At 42.5% G+C, this 21327-nt stretch overlaps 1 protein-coding gene across 5 annotated transcripts in view; it reads right to left on the bottom strand.

Moving 5' to 3' along the window:
- Positions 1 to 21327, bottom strand: part of MID1 (midline 1) — a 573199-nt gene that overhangs the window by 28825 nt on the left and 523047 nt on the right. For all 5 annotated transcript variants that reach the window (XM_087860132.1, XM_087860136.1, XM_087860135.1 and 2 more), the window contains 2 exons: positions 14675 to 14782; positions 5457 to 5605 (listed from right to left, as the gene is read on the bottom strand). In XM_087860132.1, the coding sequence (XP_087716258.1) occupies positions 5457 to 5605; positions 14675 to 14782 (257 nt within the window). The remainder of the gene's footprint in view (positions 1 to 5456; positions 5606 to 14674; positions 14783 to 21327) is intronic.

Genomic DNA, 21327 nt, shown 5'->3' with positions numbered 1-21327 from the left:
CTTTGCTCGCGCTCACCCAAAACAGATTTCACTCCCAAGTTTCTCCTGGTTCTGTGGTCCACAGTTAACTAAAACACGCTTCAGGCAAGTGACAGTGTTAAAAAAAAAAAAAAAAGAAATGCCTGCCATCTTGCTGGTGGGAACTTTGTGGAGTGGGAACGGAAAGGCTGAGAGTCCCTAAGCCTGGGAGGCAAAGACTGACAGCAAGAGTCTGTGTAGATTACCGCAGCTTTTAACACCTACACAGTTTTTTGATGGAAGGAAAGATATTTATCTTTGGCTACAATTTCAAGTTCATAATTGGAGTGACAGGCAAGGGGAGATCTGCCAAATTCAACATTTTAGGCCATGTTTTTACTCCCCAAATCCTTGTTGCCCATCTTCTGGCCTTTCAGATGAGTTGCCAAAATCCAGTAGGGCCATCAGTCTTATGCCACTTTCGCAATTCTGTGCTTTCATAGTTGTGTGTGTGTGTGTATACACGTATATGTGCATGTGTGCACACGCTTGCGAGTGTGTGTTAAGCTCTTGTCATATTGAGGCAAATTAGGATATTGTGTCCTATCTTGATGCTTGAGGGGGTGGCCTGCACATTACTTCCTGTTTCTATTTTGACTTCGAAGCTCCTAATCTCCATGACAGTTTGCTAGGGCCACATGGGGCCAGTTTTCCAGAAGGTGGATGTGTCTGGAGTTACGCGGCTCACACAGGCTTTCTGTCACACTGTCAATGCCAGGGGAAGATGCTCTATCCTTCCTGCCTAAAATCACGCCCTATGACCCACCCCTGACAATGGCACTTAAATGGGTCTCTCTTGGGCAAGTGGGCAAATCACTGTGGTAAAACCCAGTGAGGTCTTGCAGCAACAAAACGTGGTTTGCTTTGGTCTGCTCAGGATTTCTCAAATGCATTTGGCTCTGAAACTTTGTTGTTGTTTTAATACCAATTAATACCCCACCAGAACACACTTCAAAAACCACTCATCATATGTGCCTGAATTCTTAAAATCAAGTGACATCTTTCCAGTGTTAACAACTGGAGCTCTTGGCTTCATAATCTGGGTAAGTCTGACGGATCCTTGAGCTGCCTATGGTGTTGAAGGAGAGAGGAGTCCGACACCCTCCTAGGAGCTCTGAAAAACGGGTACTGTTTGGAGGGAAGTTTCGTTTTACCATCCTCTTGATAACTTGCTGCTTAAAGTGATTTTAATTTCAGGTTTCTCATAAGCAGTAGACCAACTTTCTTAGGCTTCAATTTAGTGAAGAGTTTTGCTTACTTAATGTAATTTTGTAAAGATACCCACACAATCATACGGAAGACCTATATATTAGTGTGGCTTGAGAACAAAGTATGCTATACAATCCATTTGCATCAATTTAGTAAGTGGGAAGGAAGGGAATTAGCATTTGTTGCTTGATCACCTTGGGACAGGAACCGGACTAATAGTTTTTTTTTTTTTTAAGATTTTATTTATTTATTTATTTATTTGACAGAGAGAGACAGCCAGCGAGAGAGGGAACACAAGCAGGGGGAGTGGGAGAAGAAGAAGCAGGCTCCCAGCGGAGGAGCCTGATGTGGGGCTCGATCCCAGGACTCCAGGATCATGCCCTGAGCCGAAGGCAGACGCTTAACGACTGAGCCACCCAGGCACTCCTGGACTAATAGTTTTATTATACTATTTCATTCTGTCCCTAGAAAAACCATATTAGGTAGGAATAATCGACCTGTTTTATAATTTGTTCACTCATTCACTCAGGTCAGGCCGTTCGCTACGTGCTGCGGCTATAATGGTGAAAACAAGGTGGGCGGGGGGTTCTGCCTGCTAGGAGCGTATGAGCGAAATTAGACTCACAAGTGTTAAAGGAGCAGCCCCAGTGCCAACCACAATTACCGCTAAGCAATTAGCATAGAGCAAGACACTGGATTCCAAAGCATACGCATCTCCTACAAGGTAAAGCTTGAGGGTCTCTCTTCTTTGGGTGGTGGTAAGTTTTTTTTATGTTTCTGAATTGAAAACCTTTTTGCAGTTTGATTCAGCCTGTAGATGAACATATCCACTTAAAGTGATTTAAAGACGCAGAAAAATCTCATCCAAGTCTCCCTTTAGGAAGGCTTTTGCAAGATTCAAAGTTTGTTCCAGGCTTTCCCCCCTTGAATAAAGATGGTTTAGAAAGCCCAAGGCAGACACAATAGGAGGCAGAGACTTATGAAGTCACGTCCTGGAGAAGAATGTTTACTAAGTAAAGGACTGAAGAACAGAGACAGGCACAGACCAGCCCCAGAACAGACATACAAGGCGAGGCCGTACTGACATACTAAACTATGAGAACTTAAATCAAACAGACATTACGGAGTATCTATGATGCTAAAGGCCTGTCCTGAGGAGTCACCAGGAATATTATTACAACTACTGACACAGGCAGCTGTTATGAGCCCAATTTTATTTTATTTTTTTTAAGATTTTATTTATTTGAGAGAGAGAGAGAGAGAGAAAGAGGGAAGGATTGCGAGTGCATGAGCTGGGGGAGGGGCAGAGGGAGAGGGAGAAGCAGACTCCCCACTGAGCATGGAGTCCGATGTGGGGCTTGATCCCAGGACCCTGAGATCGTGACGTGAACCAAATCAGATGCTTAACTGACTGAGCCACCCGGGCGCCCCTATGAGCCCAATACTCTATGCAGAAAACAGCTCACGGATAAACCCCAAGGATCACAGTTGAAAAGTGGCAGTGCTGGGATCCCAGCCCAAGTTTCCCAGGTCCTGGTCCAAGCTCCCTGCCCTTTCACTACATTCCAGTCCTGGAAAGACAGAAAGGCTTAGGAATTGAGCAAGAGGATGGACAACAGAGACGGGAAGAGAGGGGCCGCAGAAGCAGAGGGACAAAGGCCGCAGAAGCAGAGGGACAAACATTGGCAAATGTTTATAGGCACTGTGTCTTCAAACTCGATGGACTTTAGCCTTCTCAGAAGCAGGAGACCGATTTTCTTATACGTGGATTTAGTGAATAGTTTCATTTATTTAAAATGATTTTATAAAAGTGCACATACAATTATGCTAAGAACCATATATTTAGTGAGGCTTGAGAATATAACATACAGCTGGCCCTTGAACAATGTGAGGATTAGGAGCGCTGACCCCCAGCCAGTGGAAAATCCGTGTATAACTTTTGACTCCCCCAAATTCAACTACTAAGAGCCTACCGGTAACCAGAAGCCTTACTGATAACATAAAGAGGTGATAAACACATCTTCTGTAGGTTTTATGTATTATGCTCTGCATTCTTACAATAAAGTAAGCTAGAGAGAAGAAAATATTATTAGACATATTAAGAAATATTATTATAGAAAATATTATTGAGAAAATACATTTACAGTACTGTACTGTATTTATTTCTTTTAAAACCCGTGTATAAGTGGACCTGAGCAGTTCAAACCCATGCTGTTCTAGGGTCAACTGTAGTATACGTTTCATCTGTAGAAAGAAAAATCAAAGTCATGTTTCCGTTCTTGAAGAGATGGGCCTGTGACAGGTAGAGGTGAATGGGACTGGTTATGCACTGCTGGATCTGTGGGAGATCACATGTGGACATTCATGCACTTATGCTATACTTCAAAGGTAGGTCTTCTTTCAGAATGTTCTATCTTAGCTATTACGGGGCCACATTCTCTCTCCTCGATAGGTGAGAGTTTGTTCATATTCTGCTTGGTCAAACTTTTAGGGACTGCTGAGAAATGCCGTCATAGTAGCCATTTCATCTGGACATTTTACGATTTATAGCTGGAGAAAAGTACTCTTGGATCCCAGCTGGAAACCATGACGTAAGTGTAAACAGGGCCTAGTAGAGTGTCCTGGGTACACCAGAGTATCAGTGCCATTTGCAGTTTTTAACCTTAGGAGGAACATAAAGCAAGTGGATATAGTCCAGATGAGAGCTACGAAGACAATTCAACACTGGGAACCTAGGAGTCATGAGCAAAGAAACTGGCTTCTCTTAAGAGTAGGGAGGCGATCATTTTAAGGATATAAACAGGATGATAACCAGCTGTGAGCCACGTGCTTTGGAAGAGATTAAGTATCGTAACCAGTCGTCGAAGAGTTTTTTCTCAAATGTAAGAAATAATACAATGAAGCTGGTTCGATACGAGACCAGAGCTGTAAAACCAGTGTCCGGTACTCTAACCGAAAGAACAGTGGAAACAGAGGTATCCACGCCTAGCTCTAAGCGCTATTTGACAATGAGCACAGTGGCCGAGGAAGCATGCACTCGATCAATGTTAGTTTTCTTTCTCTTTCCTTGAAGAAATGCAAGTCAGAAGATGGTGAGGATTTTTTCCCCCTGGGCCAGGGCCTGGCAAAATACAGCCAGAGGGCCAAATACCTGTCTGGGGAAGTGTCTGTAGAAACACAGGCAGGCGCGTCTGTCTGTTTCCGTATTGGCTAGGATAGGCTACTATGGAGTTCTCCCGGCAGAGCTGAGGAGTTGTGAACCAGACCTTAGCACCTGCAGGGCTGAAAATATTTCGTCTCTGATCCTTCACTGAAGTTTGTGGACTTCTGCTCTAGGTTAAGGCCCAGCATGCACGAGCTGTCCGGTAATGGGATTCTATCATTGCTTTGCATAAGGGGCAGGGGACTCAGAAAATGAGAATGAATGAAAAGTCAAGGGCACTTGGCAGGGGCGGGAGGTATCGTTTAGGTGGAGGGAGGTGCTTTTCTTTGGCTCCGCTAACAACTGCTGTAGGCGTTTGCAGCTCGAAGGCGCGTAAACTTACGCCAGTCGAGGCGCAGAGAGAAGGAGCACTGACTCCCATCGGTTTCACTGCGGAACTGACCGCTCGAATAATGTTATCTTTATGTTCCCTGCCCTAGAATAAAGGATCCTTTAAAAGAAAGAGGTATGAGATTGACTGTTGGGTCCTTTCTCTTCCACATGAGTCAGCTTTGACCTTTCTGACGAGGCGAAGCTTCCCAACCAAATAAAAACAGGTCTAACAGAGCACAACACCTGGGCGCTTGCTGTTTTTTTCTTTATTTAATAGATGAGCCCTGAGATGGAAGAAAAAAATCCCTTCCCTTTGATGTTTTTGCCTTCGTTTTGACTCTTTGTTACCAAGTGTACGATAAGATCAGGTCTGAGAGTCACAATCATTGCTGTTTTTGTGCCACCATAAGCTTTCTCCCCAGCCTCCGCCCCCCAAAAGCAAGGCTGATTTTATTCTTTCTAACTGGTGGACTCTTGTTTCAAAGGCCTTGAACTCCAGGGCGCTACTGTAAAGGCTTTGACATGTCAAAGGGACGCATCTTTAGCTGGAACAAAGCAACTCAAAGCCTCTATTCTCCCCGGTACTCAGCCTCGAAAATGAAAACAAAAGCAAGGCAAGGGCAAGGCCAACTGATCACTCCCCAGACACGGGAGCTCAGCCGCGGAGAACTTCCCAGCAGCCCCCGCAACTCACCTCTCGGTGATATTCTTAGCCGTCTGCAGGAACCGCGCATGATCATTCTCCTTCAGAGAGTGTTCCGCTTGGGAGATGAGGGACGCCGACCGCTCGATGCACTGCTTGCAGTTTGCAATCTGCTGAGCGAGTTTGCGAAGCCTCATCACCTTGAAAAGAGGCAAGGAGATGGTTAGGTGGGTGGGCTCGCTTAGGGAACGTGCGTCGAGCTGGACCCTTCTAATGTGTGCATCGTCCTGCACGGAAGTTGTCCTTCAATACAAGTCCAAAGAGTGGGCGGAGAAATATGGAAATCCCAGTTAGGAGACTCCTGGCTTGGATATTCTTGATCGCCTTGGAGAAGCGTCACTAATTTGTTTTATGAGAAAATACTTTATTGTGAATTGCTTCCTTGTTGATGGGGAAAAAAGGTGTTGCCTAATGGCAAGTTACAAGGGTCACCGGACCTCTTCCCTCACCATTCCCTCAATTACTGTAAGATGGCAGCGAACACTGGGACTTTCTCTATCTCAGGTTTTAAGCTGGGCCATCAAGAAAATTAAGACATCCCCGTAGATGCAAATGTGTGGCTTAAGTAAGAACCATTTTCTAAAAAGGTTTCTGCAATCCACGTAATAAAATTGTGATGTGAAAACATGAGGTATTACTATTTCCCACACGATCTAAAACTCATGTGTTAAATTAACAGAAAGCGTTTTTTCCATTGATTAATATTTTTCCTGTTGAGCAGATGAGAGAAAGCCAAAAAAAGCACAGCTGGGCCATTTCCCCTCACTGGGAACGTCATTTCCAGGCACTTTGTGCTCACTTGATAACTAAGAACTATTTTGATAAGCGTTTCCCAGTCGGGATAAAAATGCATGTTTGGTTCCAACCTCCATTCCGATTCCTGATTCTGTCTTGCTTGAAAACGACCCTCAAATGTAATTGACCGTAACCTCGGGGGTAGGCCAAGATAAGTGCACGGTAACCCACTTGACCATTCGCTCCGGTGTTTGAAATGTGCTGTGAGATGAAGCCGTCTGGCCAGAAGCCAAGTCAAAATTAGACTGCTAATTGGAAGCGCTGTGCGCCCAGTGCCCCATCCACACAGCCTGGGACAGGTCTTGGCCGGCTTCGGGATCATTCCGGAATGGAAAACAGCCCTGGGTGAAAGGGTAGGGAGGAGGCCAGTTAATCTGTCTTACAGACAAGGCTGGCTCCGGCTCCCTCCAGAATTCCTGCTAACTCCAAGAAATTCCTTCTTTCTCCAAGTCATCATTATCATCCCCATGCAACTTTAATCGAAGAAAAGGAAGGAAGGAGATGTCAGAACTTGAGGCCTCTGAGGAACGTCTGATTCCAGCTATGTCGTACTGCAGGAAACTCATGCTTCACTGAGAGACAGCGGCCGCAAGATTCCGGGCAAGAGTGAGAAAAATTCCTCAAAGTAGGGACTTGGAGAGAATGAAGTGTCAAAACCTTGGAGCTAACACCCTACGATATTAAGCCTGGTAAAAGACTTCACTCACTGTAATTACAGTGACCATCGGCAGCAGATTAACTAACGTGTTCATTAGTCGAATGAAATAACATTTCTTTTACACCGAATTGAATTTAGTGTCTAACATGGTTACATCCAGAAGTAAAGCTGAGAAAGGCACCGAGTCCAATTCAAGGTATTAGAACACAACCATCAGAGGAAGGAAGATAACTTAGAGTCCGTAACAAACCAAGTGAATGAAATAGTTAAGCATACAACGGAATTAAAGATGCTTAATACGATTCTAACAAAAGAGACACTTATCCTTTTGGTATGCCTACCAGTGATCCCACAGACTCCAGATGCAACAGTGCCTGAACTCTATTTTCTTCTTTCTTTTCTTCTATCATGATATTGGAAATGAAAAGTGGCATTAAGAGGAAAAGATAAAAACAAGAGTTGAAGCGAGCCCAAATGAGAGCCTCCCTTGAAAACCTAGGAACGCTTTACAGAAAACAATTGTTGGCATAATTTTAATTTTAGTTCAAGTGTACAGTTTCATCTGATACACCAGATCGGAGCTTTTCAAAATGGTGTGCACAAGAATCAGCTGGGGCTCTTTTGAAAAGAGAAACTGTAGATGTTTGGGCCTACTCTCCAAAATCCTCCGTCAAAAGTTGTCATTAGCAGAGCAGCACAAATCAGCATTTCAACAGGCAATGAGCTGCACGTGATGGATCAGTAGTTCGGTCAGGACTAGCATAACATAACACAATAAAAATAAATAATTTTTTTAAATAAAAAATAAATAAATAAAAACTAAACAGCCGAGAAGAGGCAAGGAGAAACAAAAAAGAAAGTAGCAGAGTGCATTCTTGGTACAAAGGGCAGATTAGGTTTTGCAAAAACTTTTCATGCGTGTGCAGGCACGCACGCATGCTGGATTTCATGTCCTCTCTAGTTTTTTTTTTTTTTTTAAGATTTTATTTATTTATTTGACAGAGATAGAGACAGCCGGCGAGAGAGGGAACACAGCAGGGGGAGTGGGAGAGGAAGAGCAGGCTCCCAGCAGAGGAGCCTGATGTGGGGCTCGATCCCACAACGCCGGGATCACGCCCTGAGCCGAAGGCAGGCGCTTAACCGCTGTGCCACCCAGGCACCCCGTCCTCCCTAGTTTTTACTGTGGGTTGTAGTTAAAAAAAAAAGAAAAAAGAAAAACACTACTCTAAGTCAGGTATTCACCAACTATGGTCTGTAAGCCATATTCAGCACACACCTATCTGTATAAATAAAGTTTTATTGGCACACTGCCACATTCATTCATTTAGGAATCATCTACGGCTGCTTTCACACTACAACACTGGGCAGAGCTGAGCTGTTGCAACAGAAACTGTACGGCAAAGCCTAAAATATTTATTATCTGGCCCTTTGTAGAAAAAGCTTGCCAACTTAAGTGATTCTGATCAAACAGCCCTGATCTGAACCACGCTCTGGGAAACACTATCCTACTTGCTACAGCACTTAAATCAGACACCGAGCATTTAGCAAAATACTAATTTTGTCCTTAGAAAACACTTTTTTGGGGTGCCTGGGTGGCACAGCCGTTAAGCGTCTGCCTTCGGCTCAGGGCGTGATCCCGGCGTTCTGGGATCGAGCCCCACATCAGGCTCCTCTGCTATGAGCCTGCTTCTTCCTCTCCCACTCCCCTGCTTGTGTTCCCTCTCTTGCTGGCTGTCTCTGTCTCTGTCAAATAAATAAATAAAATCTTTGTAAAAAAAAAGAAAACACTTTTTTATATACTATTTTAAAAATCTGACAAGACGAATAAAATTTGATTTTTGAAAAGAAACACAGGATACTGGCACATAAGAAGATTCTTTATATGTATGTGTTATTGCTGCGGGAGACATTTTTCCAAGTCGGCCCTATTCTTTTTTTCCTTTGGGAAGTGTTGACTGCACATTGTAATTTCAGGAATTCACTCCATACTCATCATGGAAATAGCCTGCTGGTTGAATCTCCTTTCAGTGTGGACATAGGCCCATATATACCAATTTATTTGTTGCTTATTTTACCTCACACGTACTTTAAAAAGTAGCCCTTCATTTTTCTTTAAATGCATTTTAAATGCTTTTAATATATGTGCTTTTACAGCTATTGTAGGATTCCCACTCCCAAATTGTTATGTCCTAACAACTGATCCTGTCATCACAAGTCTCTGCATTGCCAATGAGGCCTGATGTGGCGTTTTTCTACAAGGCTCTAGAAAAGCCTGAACGCGTAGTCCAGTTAATTATCTTAAATTTTGGAGATTTAGAGTGCATAAAAGCAGTGAAGAGAAGGGACCCTTTTTCTCTGTGGCTACAGCCTTCTACCATCGATCTGCGTCTGAACATAAAACACATCATTTACTCAGTCTGGAGTTTGCTGCCAGCTTTTCGTGCGTTGACATGAAATTTATCTCCTACTACTGAAGAGATAAGACAATTCTTTCCCAGGGAGTCTCATGGCTTGAGACTCTCCAGTCCCTCCAAGGAGAAAGGCTGCCGAGCTATTTCTTTCAAAGCCAGCACAACGGTCCGCGAGCAAGCAACACCAGTATGGACCAATGGGTCCCAACCCTGCCTACATGGCAAGCCCCCAGCTGGAGGATCTGCGGTGAGTCTGCTGCCACCAGGTCTAACGGCCTCGTGATCCACACCAGAGACGTGTGGCGGCCGAAGTCATAAGGTGTATGAAATTCACCGCCGTGATCCCCACGGTTCTGCCAGGTCCTCCTCCAGCTCCCCACACTGGGCACCAAGTCCGTACTTGTCCTCCCTGCCCAGCGCCTCAGCTTCCCAGCGTGTTGGTACTCACGCTCTTCTCTTCTTCAAAATGAATCTCTGACACCACGTGCCCTGGCCAGGGACTCAGTCACCGTGGATTCCGAGCTTTGGGATCCACTAGTCTCTGGTGATGTGCTAAACCAGTAACTCACGAGAAAGCCAAACCGGGCCTCATCTTTCAAACCAAGTAACGTTTGCTTTTTAAGTCTGCCTTCTGAGCTAATGTTCCCAAACAAGTGTGCACTTTTTAAAAAATGATAAATTTCAAACACACAGACGATTTTTAAAGTCATGTGATCAACTTCCCTGTGCACAGTCCCAGCTTTACCAAATCTCAATATTTTCATCATATTAGCGTAAAAGATTTCTCAAAAGGAAGTAAAATATTGATAGCAGGGGCGCCTGGGTGGCACAGCGGTTAAGCGTCTGCCTTCGGCTCAGGGCGTGATCATGGCGTTATGGGATCGAGCCCCACATCAGGCTCCTCCGCTATGAGCCTGCTTCTTCCTCTCCCACTCCCCCTGCTTGTGTTCCCTCTCTCCCTGGCTGTCTCTATCTCTGTTGAATAAATAAATAAAATCTTAAAAAAATATATTATTGATAGCATGGAAGCCCTGTGTGTCCCTCCCTAACTTCATTCAAGTCCTTCTCCAGAGGAAAACACCTTTTTGAACTCAGGGCGGATCACTCCCATGTACATATGCATGCCTAAACATCATATGGGAGTTTTTGGTAGTTTATCGAGTTTTATATAACAAGTCTCACTCCAGGCAAAGCATTGTAAAGCTTGTTTATATAAATTTGTGATTTGTCCCTACGAATACATATCACCCTGGTTCATTAATTTTAACTTTTGAAGACTGTTCCATTATATAAATATAGAACTGTCTTACAAACAGCTTTATTGCAATATAATTAACATACAACAAACTGTATATATTTAAAGTGCAAATCTGGCAAGTGTTCAAATACATGTAAACCCATAAGATAATGAGCACATAGACCATGCCTCCATTTTCCTCCTGCCCTTGGTAACTCATCCCAGTCCCCCCTTCCCCACTCCCTGTCACTCATCCCTAAGCAACCACTGATTTGTCTTCTGTCACCGCAGATTATTAGAAAGTGCTGTTTCTAAACTTCCATATGAACGTAGTCATGCAGTATGTACTATTTTCCGTCTGGCTTCTTTCACTCACCATAATTTACTGAGATTCATCCACGTTGTTCCATGTATCAGTAGCTCGTTCTTTTTGTTGGTGAATAGTATGGATGTGCCCCAAATTGTTTATCTGTTTATCTGCTGATGGACATTTGAGTCATTTCCAGTCTGGGGCTATTACTTTTGCCATTCCCATGAAAATCCATGTACGTGTCCTATAGGGACATATGCTTTCATTTCTCTTGGCAAACGCTTAGAATGGCTGGATCATATGGTAAGTGTATGTTTAACTACTTAAGAAACTGTCAGTTTTTCAAAATGCAGTTTTATTCTTATAAACAGCGTGTGAGCCTTCCAGTCCCTCCATGTTCTCGACAACACTTGGTATGGTCCATCTTTTTCATCTTAACTAGGTAAGTAGGGTATCTCCTTGAGGTTCTAATTTGCCTTACTGACTTTTCTTAACAACTAATGATTGTGAACATCTTTCCATGTGCTTATTTGCCATCCATATGCCTTCCTTGGTAAAGTGCCTATTCCAATCTTTTACCCATTCTGGTAAAGGTGTTGTTTGTTTCCTTGCTAATGAGTTTTGAGAATTTGTTATACACCTGCATACAAATACTTTTCTATTTAGATAAATACTTTATAAATACTTGTCTCCAACCTGTGGCTTGTCTTTACATTCTCTTAACAGTGCCTTTTAGAGAAAAGTTCTTACTTTTGATGAAATATAATTACCTGTTTAATTTATAGTATTTCTTTGATGTTTTCAATATTGTATATGAACAATCTTTGCCCAACTCAAGGTTCACCAAGATTTCCTCCCATGTTTTCTTCTAGAAGTTTTATCCTTTTGTCTTTCAGATTAGGAATATCCGTTTAGATTTAATTTTTGTCTATGGCGTGAAATATGGCTTGAATTTCATATTCTTACGTGCAGAATAGTGTCTCCTACGTGGAGGCTGAAACTCAGTTTCCAAACTCCCCCCGACGCTGAGCTGCCTTTGTAGTTTCAGTGTCTACATTTTATCTCCCAAACTGCTATTGTGTTATTTTCACATTTCTTTCTTTCTGATTTTATATCCTTTTGTGGCTTCACAAGTTTTTGCTCTTTTAAAACAGAAGTTATCCCTTCATTATCGCTTTAAACATCTTTTTAATATTTTCCCATACAATGAATTTCACCTGGGGTAAGATGATGTCTGTGTTGATTTTGCGAGCTATAGTTTCAGAAATGCAAGATTTCTTTATATGCTTCAGCACTGCAGCTTGAGTTTCAGATGTAAAGGGAAGAATTCATTCATAACCTTTTGCTCCCTCACCCTCCTGACTTAGCCCCCTCCCATTCCCTCTGGATACTGGTATTACCATCAGTTTTCCTCACCTCCCTCACCCTTGGGGGGTCCTCATTCAGGGATCCTCTGAATTTCTGAGGCTTCTCTTTTGCGCAGGCATCGGTAATAGTGCAGAGCCAGGCTCCAACCCAACAACAGACTCGTTCCAGACTCCCGGGCCCGAAATCGCTGAACACTATGACCCGAGGCAGAGGTTGGCAATAATCTTTTTCAGTGCCTTTTAATGAACTGAGAAGCCTTATATGGCCCGTGGCATTAACCAACGAGTCCGATTTTAGTTGCCCATACCATCTGGACCACTTCTAGCCCCTTTATCCCCAGACTTTGAGAACTCTTTATCTGTTGGAGTTGAAGGCGTTGCTGCTTTGGTCTCTTCCAGACCAAGTCCCACTCCTGTGTTTTCGCCACAATCGCAGCTTTGCAGGTTTGTACCATTTCCGGCCCATGGAGACCTTTACCTTGTTTTGGGTCCCGCTGGGTCTGCTTTCCTATTTCACTGTGTTCTCTTGTCACTGACACCCGTTCGGGGTGGAGCGGGTGCACCAAAGCACGCCCCCCACGCATCACCACAGCCAGAACTGCAGACACCCCTTCGCTACTTTGATCGAGCTCATGAGAGAGACCCTCATGCTGGGAAGTTAAGCATGGGAAAGGCATGCTGGCCAAGCTGAATACGGGCCCCCAAAGATGCTCCCATCCTAATCCCAGGAGTTTTTAAACTATGGCGCTTTACATGATAAGAAGGGATGTTGCAGAGGTGATGAAGGTAAGGCTCTTGAGAGAGGGGGGTATTATCCCGGATAATCTGGGTGATCCCAGTGTAGTTAGAAGGGTCCTTAGAGGAGAGAGCCAGAGAGAACTGTGTCAGAGAAAGAGATATGATGAGGGTAGCAAAGGTCAGAGTGATGTGATAAAGAAACCAGGAGCCAAGGAACGCCGGTGGCCTCTAAAAGCCAGAAAAGGCAACAAGTGGATTCTGCCCTAGAGCCTCCGGAAAGAAACAGCACTGCCGAAACCTTGACTTTAAGCCCAGTGAGACTGACTTTGGACTCCCGACCTCCGGAAGGTCAGGAACTAAATCCGTGTTGTTTTGAGCCACCCAGTCTGCGGTACCTTGTTACAGCAGTGATACGAAACGAACGAATATGAGTGTCGAGAGCGGATGCCTTCACCACGGAAAGGCAACAAATCCCCTCCTACACGCATATGAATGAATTGTAGCTGTATTTCGGGCAATCGTGTATCTGAGGACCTGGAAGATGTCAGGTATTAAGAGATGTACGCACGTGGTGCATGATAACGGGAGAGGAAAAACGTGCCGTGAGGATTCCAGGCTGACACTCAGTGCTCTTCGAAATCGTACAATTTGGTGGTCGGGAAAAGTCACTTCTCGACACATTTGAGCCCGTTCTTGGCCAGCGAGTGACTTCATACTAATTTGTTAGTTCACTGTAAACAGCTTCCAGGGCTATTGGATTTGACTTTACTTTTCTGATCACCATCACAATTTACATGCATAGATATTTTTCAACTTACACAGACAAAGTAATCTAAAATATTATGCAGTATTGAAAGTACCTTTTAAATGTGGTAGAAAACAGAGAAGAGCACATATATTAGCTATTGGAACCTCTGTGTACCACTTAATGGTTGCTAATTTAATTATACATATTTCATTAAAGCACGGTTATGAGTAGTAATAAAGAACTTCATGAATTTATTGGATCTTGAATGAATGTTTCTATTTTTAAAATATTTACAAAATTACCTTTTGAGGGTGGCAAAGAAATGAGTAAAATAAAATGGATCCCAAGTAGTTCAATAATAACCATAGGAATTTTAAAGATACAAACATTAGAAAAGAATTACTATTAATATATCCCCAAAGGGATATATGATATAGTGAAACTATAGTAGTTTTGCCACCATGACATTATACCTGTCTGAATTCGCTCGAGGGCATGGGAAAATACTTTGCAATTTCTATATAAAGTCTGACTCGCTGAAACATTTATTTAATACTGTGCTAATTGCCAGGATATAGCGATAAATATGAAATGAACTCCTGCTCTGTGGAACCCACCTTCTCATAGAGAAGAAAGATGAAAACAATGGCTATAATAGACCAGAGCTCCATGCTGCCCCCTGGAGTTCAGTAATGGAGGAGAGGTAATGTAATGTAATCCTTTTATTACAGATGTGCATAGGAGATGGTGATAATACAAAGAAAGGGGTGGAGAAGAAAATGGCCAACCAGGGGCCTTTGAGCTCCGTCTCAAAGACAAGAGGAGATTACGGAAAATACAGAAAAGGGGGGGGGTATTCGATATTTCCTAAGCTATTGAAGGGCATGGGAATATGATGTTTTCTCCAGGTAGGGAATATGAAATCGTCTACCCTAGAAATCATACCTTCCCTTCTTTGATCTTGGTTCCAATAATCTGTCGTCTCTGCTGAATGATCTCAATGAGAAGATCACACTCCTCCATCAATTTGGCTTCTTGACGTGATGCATTGACCTACAGGATAGATAGAAGAGTAAGCGTTTATACGGCCTTTGTTTTCAGTTACATGCTCTTTAATGTCGACTACTATGTTTCTGGTAATCACTAAAAAAGATATTTTAAATGTTAACTCTTCTTCCAGTTATACAGAGATGGAAAATATAGGACTTACATGTCCGCTCCCTATCTTGCACCCTTGGAGAACACTATTATCATTGGCAGCAGTCTTTTCTACTAAGCCATAACTTGCCCTTCCTTAAGGAAGAATCTTCCCAACATATATGTAGCTATTACCAATTAGTTGGAAATTGACACTTGAAATATATTTGTGACTCCTGCTTTTATATCTTGAAAGAAAGTGTAATTTTGGCCTATTAAAAAAAAGTAAGTTAAAAAAATAATATTATTCCTTTATGGAGACAAGATTACTATCGATGTCCATTGAACAAATTTTCCAAAAGCAAGGTAGCAAGATTTTATCACATTTACTTAACTTTTCTTTTAAATACAGACATTGACTTTGTATTTCATCACTATGAAAACATCAAAAAAGAAAAAGAATGGTTGACCATTTTATTAATCTTAGGACATAATTTAAAATTTTACTTCTGGTATACTTCCGAAAGACCGAGGTTCTAAAATGAACACATGCCATTCTCCAGGAAAGGTAGATGATTCTAGAATGGCTTGTATTTGAAGTTTTTAAGACTCATTATATGCAAGGGAGGGTGACAATTAGCTCATTCTTGGCAACTGGGCTTGGGAAATACTCTGCACATGTTATTTCCTCCACCTCATGACAATTCCCAAATGCTTATTCGCAAACAGAGACCCAAAAATCACAGCTGTGGGAAATGGAGAGAGCATGCATGAGTTTTATGATTTTAACACAGCACAGAAGTTGCAGTGTTACAGAGAATGACAATAGCATCATTGATTACTCTAGCATATCTCAGGGAGGAGACATGGCCCAGTCATTAAGCCCTTTTGATTTGAGATACTTCATTTAACTGCAGTAATTCCATTCTCTCTGAATGACATAGACTGGAAGTAGGGTCAGAAGTTCAGGATAAAAATCCACTGATGGCTGCTCAGAGAAATCATGTCCTGTTTCCAGCGGCCAAGATTCCTTGAGTTTTATTCCTGATCTTGATAACACACAGCAGAGAGACTACTCAAGACATCTTATTGAGAAGATGATGGTCACTGGCCATCTGCAGCAAACCGCAAGATCAGGTCCTATGTCAGGTTAGCACACAGACGTGTTTGCTAAGTGTTTAATGAACAAAAAAATTTATAAGATGCATTGATGGGCAAGTACAGAATGTGGAACTCAGGCTAATATTTCAAGGAAGTTCATCACCGGGCTCAATTTCTCTTACCTTTACTTTCATGTTGTCATTTCTAGTTCCCCTTGAGGATTCCCAAATAAACTTAGCTATCTGTGGACATATTTACTTGAAAGGCCACTACTCACAAGAAATTTCTTGTCTTTCCCTTTGAGTTCAAAGGGAACTAAGTTTAATAACTGACCACAACCGAGCTGTGAGAAGGATGGAATCATATAGAAACCAGGGGCACATTACGATGGAGAAAGTGAAACTTCTGGAAAGTGGCACCTGACACTTGAAAAGTATCTTCTAGAATGAGCCCTAAGAGCGAAATTGTACTTGAGCATACAATCAAGGTAAATCTAATAGGACGTAAGATCCATGAGGGCAGGGATCTTTGGCTGTTGTATGAAATAAGGCAACTCTCCCAAGTCTTTTCATTTTCTTGGTGACGCCGTTGTTTTTTTTTTTTTTTTTAAGTTTTTATTTATTTAAGTAATCTCTACACCCCACATGGGGCTCGAACTCACAACCCCAAGATCGAGAGTTGCATGCTCTTCCAACTGAGCCAGCCAGGCACCTCTTGATGATGCCCTTATTAGCACGAAAGTTTTTAATTTTGATAGAGTCCAATTTACCTATTTTTCTATTGTTGTTTGTGCTTTTGGTGTCATAGCTAAGCAACCTAATCCAAGGTCATGGAGATTCACACGTCTGCGTTCCTCTAGAAGTTTTATCTCTTACCTTTGGGTCTTTGAGCCATTTTGAGTTAAGTTTTGTGCGTGTGGTGCAAAGTAGGGTCCAGCTGTGTCTTTTTACTTATGGATAGCCGGTTGCCTAAGCACCATTTATGGAAGACACAACTCTTTCCTTCATTGAAGTGTCTTAGCACTTGCATCGAAAATCAATTGAACGTATCACGAAGTCCTCAGGTTTCAATGTTGTTGCTAACATATTCTGTGCTGAATGATATTCTGGCTTTGAGTAAACCTGACCCAACCCCACCAGGAGTTCTAGAGTAGGTGCCAGGAAATGTGGTGTGGAGTACCAGCTCTACTCACTTGCAGGAGGATGAGGTTGGGAAAATATCCATTTCTAAGTTCTCCTATTTTGTAAAATGAGGTGAATAATATCTGCTGTCTCAGCCATGTGGGTTATTGTGGGTAAATACGTGAAATAGTATATGAGGAATTAGTAACACTATGACGTCATAGACAAATCTGAGGTGGTATTGTCTGTATTGAGAAGTAGTTTTGTTAATAGACTACGATTTAGTTTGGGATCCATTTCACTCCGAGGATCACTGGGATTTGGGTTACTCTATGGTAGGAAGAGTGTCCCAGTTGCCATCATAACATGGGGTTCCATTTAATCCCAATCCTGGCCATTTGAGATTTATGATGGATAGATTTGTTTTACAAAAAAAGTAGACCGAAATCTACTTTGTTGAGCCAAATATGTTTTGAGAAAGCTGATACCACAACCACCATGGTCCCAAAATATAAATTCCCAGAAATTTGGAAACATGATCTGTTCATTTTCGGCCAAGTATTTTCCTTAGATCTTTCAAAAAACACAGAATTGACTTTCCTTTGAAATCAGGAAAGTTGAATCTCTTCTTACACTTTGATGAAGCTTCCAAATTTTTGGTAACTCTAGCATTCTTAAATTCCAAAAGGTACAATAAAATAAGTTGAATGCTATCCTATATTTCTAAAATTCTTCCACTACAAAGAAGTTTTCCACAGTTTTGCTGTTTTATATGTCACTTAAAAGAAGCTAATGGTTTGACTGGACTTCACTTCTTCTATGGGCTATTCAACCAAATGAGTGAAGGGCTTATCGGCTGCTTGCAGTGTGTTCAGGTGTTTCTAGTTCCCAGGTTTGCTCTGGAAGCGGGCAGCTCCTGGTCATGATTTCAGCTTTCAACTTCAGATTCAGATCTTTTGATTCAGAATCACTAAGGCTAATGGAAGTGCTTTGAGTAGAGCCAATCTAAGGATGAAAGAAACAGCCCCCAAACCTTCTTTCATAGACCTCTACTTCCACCTTCTTCGTCCCTAACCTAAAGGCAACAGTGGGGTGGGCATAATTAGGAATGATGGCCAGTGGTAGGCGACTACTGGATCCCACCTCTGGACCGCACTGGAAAAAGGGCACTTATCCTTCAGTACTCTTGACGTTGCAGGACAAAATAGAGCTTAAAATTAGGTCTCTTCCCATTGCAGGCTTCTCACTGCTAGCTTTTTTTCTCATCTCAATTATACTCACATGTAAATGTCACCTCGGCCCCTCATGACAAGAAACTCAGTTACTTGACCTCATCTGCGTTCTGGCCTCACCCATGTGCTCGGCACGCAACCTCTCTACATCTGGAGTTAAAACTTCCTTCTCATCCTGAAACGCATCATCCCCCCCCCCCATCATTGTTTCTAGTCCTTGGTACTGACTTCATCTCTTTGCAAAATACTCTAAAGTAATTCTTCTCAAGCTAGACCCAATCTCAATTCTGGCAGAATTTCTTTCTTCTTTCAGGTGAATGATCCTATTTTTTAGGCCCTGATGCCTTATCTGACTGTAAGTGACACAGCCAATGTCATACGCGCTCAGGTCTACTCTTAGGAACTGCTTGCAGCCGTCACTGTGAAAGACCTACATACAACTATTGATTCATTCATCGATCTATTCATTTATTCATTCGAATAATAGCAACTGGGTTCCCAGTGTGTCTCAGACAGCATTCCAAGTGCTGGGCAGGCAGGGCGTCCAAGACAGACAAAGTTCCCACTATCACAGAGTTTACATATAAGCATAGGGGAACAGGCTGAACAAGTCAAGAAACAAAAATTTTGGATCATGACAAGTGCCTAGAGGAAATTAAACAGGGTAATGTGACTGAACATGGCTGAGCGTTGGGTCCATTTCATGGGACAGACAAGAATTCTCTGACAAGTCTCTGGAGGAATGAATAGGAACCAGCTAAAAGACATGGACAAGGTATTTGCTGGCACTCCCAACTCCACTTTTAATGGGGACCCCCACACAAATTCTACAGTCTAGCTTCATTATTTACAGATTCCATATTCGCGATGTGCATACTCACTCCAACTTAAAAATTAATTTGTAACCCCAAATCAATACTTGTGGCCTTTTTGTGTTTGTTTCAGACATGCCCAGAGCACAAAAAACACATGAGTCACCCTACTAGCTGAGGTCTGAAGCAGGACACGCTCAGCCTTCTTGCTTCAGCTCTTCTATAATCCAAGGATGGAGACAATAGGGACAGTGCAGTGTGGTCCAAGAAGCTCTGGCTCTCGGGCCAGCTGGACGGGTTTCGAGTCCCAATTCTGGCTCCTGTGAGTGCGTCAGCCTCAGGCAAGTCACTTAGCACTCGGGAACCTCCTTTCCTCTTTCATAAAACAAAGACAATAGAATCTACCAGGAGGACTGGCTTTCGAGATTTAAGATTATATAATCTGGGTGAAGGGTGTATGTGTGTGTATGTGTGGCTATTTCCCCGAAGAGCAATGGTTCCATTTTGGCCAATTCAGTGTTGCCGGCAACTTTATAGAACGTAACTACCGCAAATGACGAGAATCGATGTATTTACCTATTATCTAGTGTGTCCATAATGGTCCCAAGTATTTGGGGAGCAGGAAAGGTAGAATGAGAAGGGAAGTTACATAGGACACAGAAGAACAGCCTGGCTTGTAGAGCTGGGGCCCCACTCTGCCCTAGTCCTACAGTAGTTTCGCTTCTTCTCATTGACAGACTATGACCATCTCATCCTCAGCCTAATGAAAGAGAAATGAGAAAGTCAAACAACGAAGTGAGCGTAGAAGGCCAACACTCCTGTCTTGTCCTCCTAGCGCTGAGATCTCATTCAGCGCTGACGTCAGATACCAACAGTCGGGGCGGTCCCGTGGGAGTCACCGCTGGGCTCACGGTCTATCTGCCTTTGCTAGAAGTGCGGTCACACGTCCTCATTCCCCAGCGTTGTTAATGATAACATAAACGGGTTAGCTGTTTTCTCTAGAGCACTTGGTTAGCAACGCCCAGTAAAAAGTTCCCCGTGTTAAGTTTTATGGTATAATAGTGTCACGGCATTTCACAGGAGGGGTGGGGGGAAGCGGACAATTTCTTATTTTGTTCTTGTCATATATGTATAAATATTCAAAGGATTTAATTACATACACACTAAAAATTGGACTACGTGTCTGCAAAATGTTCTTTAGCAGTCTGTAAACAGTTTCTAAGTATCTCTAAAAACTTGCTCTTTTAATTTGACTTGTATTCAACTGCAAAATGAGATGTTTAGTGCGAAGTATAAACATCATTAGATTTCAGACACATGTGGCCTTAACATCTTTAGAAATATTCTATGAAACTCTTAGAAGGCGACGTCAATGGGGAAAAGTTACCCAGCCACTTCTCACGGGTGCCATTGGACTAATATGCATTTTAGAAATCCTCATTTTCTCATTTTAAGATGCTTCGTTGAAATGCGCTAGCCATCTCTAGATTTTGAGAACAGAACCTTTTAATTCCTCTCATGAGAAGGATATGCTGACTTGAGAGATTACCTGCTATTCATACACAGATGCAAACAGTGGAGTAAGTTTCAGAGAGGATAAGGCTGATGTGTCGGAAAAAGGAAATTTTATTTCAGGGTGTGGAGGAAGGAGGGATGCTGGTGTTACCCAATCCCAGAGGCCACCATTCACATTGAATTCCATGAGAATGGTGCCCCCCGCCCCCCGGCCTGCGCAGCCCAGGAGACTGCCCCTACCACACGGGCCCACCATTAGCGCACTCTTGAAATTGTTCTATCAAACTGCGACCCCTTTGGTCGAAGATTCTAAATCTTGCTATCCTTAAAATCACTGCTGATGAGATTGGGGGTTTAAAAGACAAATGTCTACTTTACAAATTTGCCTAGAATTGGTCCTCATGGCAAAAGCAAAGCTGTACCGTGATTCAGATTAAGGTGACCCTGAGAAAGGTTAAAACTCTTCTTTGTTTTATGTTATGTTGATATGTTATTGGTTAAACTCAACAGCGTTTTTCTCTGTTACTAAGAATACGTGATTCTGAGTCTGCATCCAAATTTAAAGGCGTTAGTGTTATTATTATGTCTTAGTAACACCATTATTTCATACTGTTATAGGCTATAACATCTATAACAATCCCATCTCACTCCAAAAGAAAAACATTGGAGGAGTTCATTCC

Source organism: Ursus americanus, chromosome X, assembly GCF_024610735.1.
Source record: "Ursus americanus isolate L20-20 chromosome X, mUrsAme1.1.p, whole genome shotgun sequence".
Lineage (NCBI taxonomy): Eukaryota > Metazoa > Chordata > Mammalia > Carnivora > Ursidae > Ursus > Ursus americanus.
The sequence above is the reverse complement of the archived record's forward strand: the minus strand, read 5'-3'. Positions and strand labels throughout refer to the sequence as shown.